Source organism: Diachasma alloeum, unplaced genomic scaffold (genome assembly GCF_001412515.2).
Source record: "Diachasma alloeum isolate Michigan unplaced genomic scaffold, Dall2.0 Dall_scaffold_00208, whole genome shotgun sequence".
Lineage (NCBI taxonomy): Eukaryota > Metazoa > Arthropoda > Insecta > Hymenoptera > Braconidae > Diachasma > Diachasma alloeum.
Window position 1 is genome coordinate 338,417 of NW_021680373.1, and position 7,670 is coordinate 346,086.

The following is a 7,670-nucleotide window of genomic DNA, read 5'->3' on the forward strand; positions in this document are numbered from 1 at the left end:
TTAATGATTGTGATGATGCACATGATCTAGTTTTGGATTAACCCTCGATTTCAACTGCAGAAGAATTATCAAGTATGCCATTGTCATGCTAAACGTCTGGAAAATCGAGAAAATTGATCAATGAAAAATCATAAAATTGATTGAATTAAAATACGTATGACAAAATTTCAGGGAAAAACCTAGCGAATTCGTTGGAAATTTCACTAGATTCCGGTTGCCATTTCCATTCATTTTCGGCCGATTCTATAGACAAATTTCGCGGTTTATCCTTATAATTTCGTATTATAGATTTTCTTTTCAGTTTATATTAGATATTTATAGAAATTGCTCGGCTCAAATTTTCAAGTTTTTTCATTTTTTAAATGAAAATAGCAAAAAAATATAGTGGAAAAACTTGGAAAATGCAAGTCGAGCAATTCCTGTGGACATTTTCTATATAAAAAACGCGCCCTCAATTTTCTTCCGAATTCCCTTGGTTTTTCTATGAAATTTTTTCGTGCGTGAAAGACGGTATTACTGACTGCTGGAAGGAGAGTGCAGTCCAGCGGAAAAAGATGGCACGCAGTGAAGTTTATTTTCTTCTCGATCATTTCGAATGAAAAGTCCCTCAGCTGAACATAAAACGAGGAATGATTCATTTATAAAATTGAATTATCGATAATGATTATTTTACCTGAATTCTCACAACGCGATGTATTTCATTCTGAGCAATAATTTTGTGGATTACATGACTAACTTTCTTCATCTGCAATTCAATAAATCATTTATTCATCATCAATCAATCATCTTAATGATGAAACCGGAGAAAAAAAATCAATAAAAATTCGAGATAGAAATACCCGCAACACAATTTCACATTCCGATGATCTCAATTTTACTGTAATTTTTAGTTGATATTTTTCTCCATAAAAAAATGAAACATACCGACCTCACCGATAGTCCCACTGATAGTAGTAGTCATTACAACAATCGGTATGGATTGCATCATGAACCATGTGAACGCAGAAACCGTCAAAATGGACATTTTGTACCTCAATGGCAGTACAAAAGGTATAATCATGTCATATGCACTATAAATAATGAACCCAGACATGAGAATCATCGTGAATAGAACTGGAATGGAGTAGAAATCGGCGACTCTCTGGCACAATTCCCAAAGCTCTCCGTGAACCCTCCTGAGGTCAACGATTTTCCCAGCGACGGGCTGACGGGGAATGAATGACATTTCCGATGGCTCCTTCAGAATATTTCCCAGTGCTCTATTCAGATGTTGAAACCTCGGCTTGAGGAGATGCAGGACTAATGCATATTGAGTGATGGTGAAGCTGGCGACGAAGATGGGGAGGACTAGAACGAATATCCTGACGATTTCGAAATCATGAGAGATGAGTTCGATGACCAGGAGGATTAGAGACATGGCTGTGTTGAGGATTATTATGAGGACAAAATGGATATGACGTCTCTGGTAGTAACGGAGATCATGCTTCGCCAGTATCATGTCGATGTCCACGAGCTGATTGGCGACATCAACAATAGCTCTTCTGTGATATGTGAAGTATGACCAGATCAATAGCATGACGAAGATTCCGATGAGTCCCAGAGCGATCTCAATGACGTGGACGATCTCCGACTCGAAGAGACGGTCCAATCCGCTCATGTAATAGAGGAGATAGGTATTCAGCATTAGACAGGTGATTATTAACGTTAAGTTGTAGATGGTACTCGCTGACGAGCATCGGAAGGAGGGTATGTAGAGCACTCTGTTCTGATTTCTGAAGGTTTTCGAAATGTTTAATGTGAACGGAGCGATGCCGGATAGTTTGAACAAGAGGAGAGATGTTTTCAATGTGAATATGTCGATATTTGGGAACATTTCACTAGTTCGGGGTTCAAACGAGACTGATCAAGTGTATGATATTGAGTAGATTGGGGGATCCCGGAGGTAAGTTGTGTTGACACAGACTTGCGGAAGGTGTGGTATTAGATATTCATGTGGAGTGTAACGACCGAGAGGTTGAGGTATATCGAGGTTTGTTTGCTCATTGTGATTGATGTTTTGATAGTTTTTTAAATGACAAAAAATCACCTATTCATTCCAATTTTTTAATAATACATCTACTGTGCTATTTACTTCATGTGATTGTGACTAATAATATTGGTTTCTCAAAGAGTTACATTGCTTCCTCCTGAGCAACCGTAATGTCCCTCATGTGAACCTGTGCACGGTTCATCCGGAACTTGCGCAAGAATCACCAAGTAAGTTGCCACCGCACTAAAAATCTAAAGATAAGAAACTCATAATTCAAGAAGATATCCATAGAACGTAACATCGAATGACAATTTTCGTTGGGAACATGATCGCGATATCAACTGACCACTCACCGAATACAGCAGAGAGCAATCCAACGAGAAGACATTGTACGCAGTGAATTGTACACTAGGATGCAACAATTCCAGGAAAAAATCTTGAAGCTGATAATCCAACAAATTACCAACCCATTTACAAATCATCGATAAAGTAAACTCACCTCGGATTTGATAATCTCGTAGTCGCGGAATTGCATCATCAGCTTTCTCACAATGTCCGCGGTTTTGTCCATCTGCCCAAAAAAATAATAATCGAATACATCTCGACAAATATTTTAAGCTGATCAACTCACTTCAATATTTATTCTCGTAACGAGTATGCACAGCGAGATTATCGGCATGGTAATGAGCAGAATGAATGCCAGTGTGTTCAAGGTGAGTGGTCGATTAGGTTCCAACAAAATGATAAATTGTCTGACAACCAGATGAGTAGCATAAATCAACGCGCCACTGAAATAGGTGATCGTAAACAGGAGAGGGAGTCCGAAAAACTGGGATATTTTCGCTGTGAGTTCGCACAAGCTGAACCGTTGCTTTTTAATTGCAAAAAGCCTCGACAGAATCGTCCGTTCGCTGCAGGCGGACGTCTGGACGATGGTCAGCAGCTTCAGAAGAGCCTGATTAAGCCTCTTGAACTTGTCCTCAACCAACGTAGCGACCAGCGAATACTGAGTTATCAGACAGCCGCAGACAGTTGTCGGAAAGGTCAGTGCGAACAGGGAAATAAAATCGTTGTGTAAAGCTCCGATATGGACGAGAGCAACGTAAATGCAGTAGAAGATGTTCGTCCAGAAGAACAGGATCGAGGGATACTTCTTGCGCCTGTTCTTAGAAGTGTTCAGCAACTTCGAAAAGTTGGTTTCGATGTGGAATAGCTTGTTGAAGATGGAAACTACCAACTTGCATTGACAGGAGAATATTACGATCACCATGACTGCAACGATGTTTCCGATGAGAGCCAGGGTGACGTCGATGGTCTGGGTCAGAGGCGTCTTATTGATGTACTCGGTGTTGTAGAGCTCTGGGAGGGAGATGTAGACCAAAATGCAGGAGAAGATGATGAGGCAGATGTTGTAGATTATTCCTGGGAGGGAAATCTTGCAAGTGACTGATCGTCCACTCTCATTGAGAGTGGATTTCGTGATGTTAAAGGACACTGGAGCTAGTCCCAATAATTTCAGGATGATTAAATTCAGTTTTAGGATGAAAACGTCGGCCTCGGAGTTTAGTAACGACACACTCATTTTGGAAGCTTAACTACTGAAGACGTTTTGTTGAGCGATGGTGGATGTTTCCTGAATCGTGGGCGACCAGATGTACCAGATTCCACTGATAAATATCCTGGATCTCGCTATTTTCTTTGGGTGAATAATTAAGTGGTGATTGATATCTATTTGACATCTATCTAGCTTGAAATTGGGAAAATGAGGATCACCCGTAAGGACATACATTCTAGGGAATTTATTATTGATGGGTTTTTGTTGGGTGATGGCGGATGTTTCCTGAATAGTAGGCGACCAGATGTCCGAGGGCCCAGATAACTCAAATCTCTAAATTTTTCGATTTCTGAAATTTCCGTTGCTCTTAACAAGTTTGTTTGTCTGTCGGGACGATAATCTGTCTTTCAGAGTTGTGTTACGAATATCTATTTTTCCGAATGTAGTCCATCATGCCAACATGCTTTTCTTTTTCCCTTGAACTCCCCATTTTAAATTTGTATCTTTCAGTTAGTTCAGTTGTTGTGTTTTCCTCCTCTTGATTCATCATGTCAGTTTTCCTCTCGTCCCTTTTAATTCAAAAAACTCTTTTTAATTCATTTCCGTCTGCTTTTGAATACCTTACCTTTTCATCACTTCCTGGAGGTGAATAATCCAGTGATTGATATCCATCGCTTGTCATATCACCAATATCCGACAAAACGGTTTTGACAGACGTCTCCTAATTTCCCACAAATGCATAAAATTCAAATTTAAAATAAACGCCGAATAATTTACTTACTAGTTTCCCAAAAATCGTTGTCTTCCCCGGGACATAAATAACTCACAAAAACATGTTTTGATCGTAAAATACCCAAAGATAAATGATGGCATTACCATCTGATAAAACCGGTTTAACAGAAATAACAACTGATGCATCAATTAAACGTCATTAGTCCTGATGAATCCCAGCTACATCACACTCCCATGCACGAATGGCAAAAGGAGTCTACAAAAAATGATCGACTGGATGAAATGAATTCATGGCCAATCGATGCTCCTCAATGCAAACCACTTTTTCTCCTTTTTCGCAGCACACAATGTCAAGCATTACAATCAGCTAAGTGCGCGTTGATAGTTGGATATTTAAAAAAAACCAGCACAACCCAATCATGACATGCCCACAATGCAATTCCATTAGGCCCTATTATCCCACCGTCACTCAATCGATGCAAACCACTTCCCAATGGAGTACTATTTCCAATTTACCTCTTCCCTACCCCGGCAATGTGAATGAAAAAAATTAATGATGTAAAAGAAATACCTGAAATTGATGGATTGAGCATCGTCATAGCAACACCAAGTGCAACATAAAAATTATAGAGTCATGATGGAGTGAAATGCAATTGTGACTCTGCGAAAGCAAGTTCACTTGCCTTTCCCCCTTTTTTTGCGCGTCCTTCCTCTCATCTGAGAGCATGGGTGCATCCATTCAGAAAGTTGAAAAAAAGTGGGAGCTCTTTCGCGCCAGTAATTACCTGTCCTTGATGGGGCCCTGCTTCGAATTACTGAGGATTCACGGGTTATTTCCTTACAAATACAACAACAAGGGTGTCATCGTGTCATCGAAGTACGGATGGATATATGCAACGCTCATTTCAGTACTCTGCATAATTGTCAACGCTGTCGTCCTTTACATGATGGACATCTCGAAATCTCTGGCTTTCGACTCGGTTCCGGGAACGCTGCAGGGCAACTGTTACATGCTGCTGGCTGAGTGGATAGCCATAGTGTCCTATATCCTGAGCTCCAAGAGGATGCGACTCCTTCGGGACATCGCCAGTGTCTCAGCCAGCCTGTCTGCTCTATCCTTCAGACAATTATCGAAGATTATTCATGCCAAAGATATTATGGGATTTCTCTTCCTCATGGCGCAGGCTACGAACCTCTACTCGTCGAAGCTCGATCTCACTCTCAGCAAGGTCATCAACATGTACGCAACTCTCGTTGTATTCTTGATGGATATGCTGTACGCTGATTGCGTTCTCGTCATCGGCGAATGCTTCAAGAACATCAATGAGAAGCTGTTGACACTTAAAACGAATATGGAGAAGGACGAGCCGCATCTACTGAGGAGGGTTTATCATGAGAAACGTAATCCCATGATTTTGATGGAGATTCGGGGCATCAAGAGCCAGCACAATGACGTCAGCGAGCTCGTTCACAGTCTCAATCAGACGTTCAGTCTTCAGCTTGTTGCGACTGTCACTTTGACGTTCGCTGAGGTCACCTTCTCGTTGTACTTTTATATTCTGCAGAGACTTGGGAAGAGTGGGATCAATCTGGAGAAGCAGATATGGTACTCGTACTTCAGCACTTCGGTTACTTATTATACTTTGAAATTGGCGGCTATTGTGTGGGCCTGCGAGATTTCGAAGGATCAGGCTGTCAAGACCGGAATTATTGTGCATGAGGTGCTGATTGATACGGTGGACAAGCAAGTGAAGGAGGAGGTGGGTAGGGTTGGTGATTGAGGATGTCCAAGTACGGGTGTTGATGCAATCTGAGGCAACAGCGTGGAATATTGGAGGGATTTTTCAATTCTTTCGGAGATTTTGGTGTTTGGTCTGACAATTTCAAGAGCTTCCCTTGATTTCTCGTGGATTGTATTAGGTTTTCGTGTAGGTGACCCGGAAAAGTAATGAAGAAGAATTCCAGAAGGAATTTTGAGGAGTTTATGATTGTTCTGGAATTTTTCTCAAAATTCGATTATTTCAAAATCGTAGAAAATGAAATGCTTATTAATGAACTTCGTGACGCGAATGGGTAAGGAGTCCCTCATGATGGCATTTGGGTAAAGTGAATGTCTAAAGCCTCAGAAACTCAACTGTACGCACTACCCCCCCTGGACATGCTCAAAATCAATTTTCACCATTTCACTGGTGAAATAATTCGTGAAATGACGAGAGAATTTTTTCATTCCAGTTGCAGTTATTCTCCTTACAAGTACTCCACCGCGACAATACATTCACGGCCCGAGGACTCTCCCTGGACGCAACACTTCTGACATCGGTCAGCCATGGAATTTCTTTTCTTCACAACAGGTATCGTGTTAACGACTTTTTCTTGTGATTTTTTTAGATCGTCGGGGGCATTACCACCTATCTCCTCATCCTCATTCAATTCATGGTGTCTTCAAAGTCCTGCGGCTCGGTTATGGACCCAACATCGCCGCCGCGCACATGATTTACCAATGGAATGGCCCACACTGCTGATTATTTTTATCATTTAGTTTATGTCTACTTAGCCCTCGTAGCTTCTATCATCAGCGGCAATTTAGGAACTTGACTGTAAATTTAAGTTACATTAGACACGGCTGGAGGCGTTTGCTGCACGCGTTTGATACGTGTGATTAGCAGACGCCAGCCGTCAATGTCATTGCTTCGATGACGCCAGACTCCACTCAGAGATGTTTATCAGTGTGATTTTGTTATCGTCTGTAGTCTGGCAAAATAAAGAAATTGATGCGAATTGAAGCTGCAGTCGTATTTCTCGTGTTGTTTTTTTTGAGCGAGTGAAAATTCTTCAGAGATTGATTCATCTAATCCTATCAGTTGCTTTACTGATTCCTAAATTGGAAAATTACTATAACAATTTCAGTGGCAATATGTATTGCATCAATAAAACTTTAGCTTTTCATTAAAAATTCAACCAATTATGCTTCCATTATCATAACTTCAGTGCAGTATTCACGTCGTGATTGGAATTTTTGAAAAGGAAAATTATGTAAAAATTTAATAACTTGTTTTTTTTTTCATTGAATTTTGCATCTTTTCGGATAAATTTTGAAACAAAAATGGGAATATTTATGAAATTTCTTATTTGGAGATTGAATCGAGGGAAAAATCACAGTATTATATTCAACTGAATAATGTTGAGAAGTTTCGGGAATTACAGTAAAAATTCAGGTAAAAATCTCGATACATATAAAAAAATCTTAGAGAGAATCAAAAATATATAAAATTTTCTCTGCTCAAAATTTTTAACCATAATTTTTTCGTTTGAAAAAAAGGCGAAAACTTGCAAAAAATTGCAAGAAAAATCGAT

The 7,670-nt window shown here is 40.1% G+C and overlaps 3 protein-coding genes across 3 annotated transcripts; 1 reads left to right on the forward strand and 2 right to left on the reverse strand.

Moving 5' to 3' along the window:
* On the reverse strand, nucleotides 1-1,873 carry LOC114841105 (putative gustatory receptor 28b). Its single transcript, XM_029125975.1, has 4 exons — nucleotides 929-1,873; nucleotides 674-745; nucleotides 522-611; nucleotides 1-96 (listed from the first exon to the last, which is right to left on the reverse strand). The coding sequence occupies exons 1-4, from the start codon at nucleotides 1,871-1,873 to the stop codon at nucleotides 1-3; spliced, it is 1,203 nt and encodes a 400-aa protein (XP_028981808.1).
* Nucleotides 1,874-2,163: 290 nt separating this feature from the next.
* LOC114841108 lies at nucleotides 2,164-3,611 on the reverse strand. Its single transcript, XM_029125981.1, has 4 exons — nucleotides 2,661-3,611; nucleotides 2,529-2,600; nucleotides 2,383-2,472; nucleotides 2,164-2,280 (listed from the first exon to the last, which is right to left on the reverse strand). The coding sequence occupies exons 1-4, from the start codon at nucleotides 3,609-3,611 to the stop codon at nucleotides 2,164-2,166; spliced, it is 1,230 nt and encodes a 409-aa protein (XP_028981814.1).
* A 1,430-nt stretch (nucleotides 3,612-5,041) lies between these two features.
* Nucleotides 5,042-6,809, forward strand: LOC107036308 (putative gustatory receptor 28b). Its single transcript, XM_029125974.1, has 3 exons — nucleotides 5,042-6,076; nucleotides 6,555-6,635; nucleotides 6,705-6,809. The coding sequence occupies exons 1-3, from the start codon at nucleotides 5,042-5,044 to the stop codon at nucleotides 6,807-6,809; spliced, it is 1,221 nt and encodes a 406-aa protein (XP_028981807.1).
* Nucleotides 6,810-7,670: the final 861 nt, after the last annotated feature.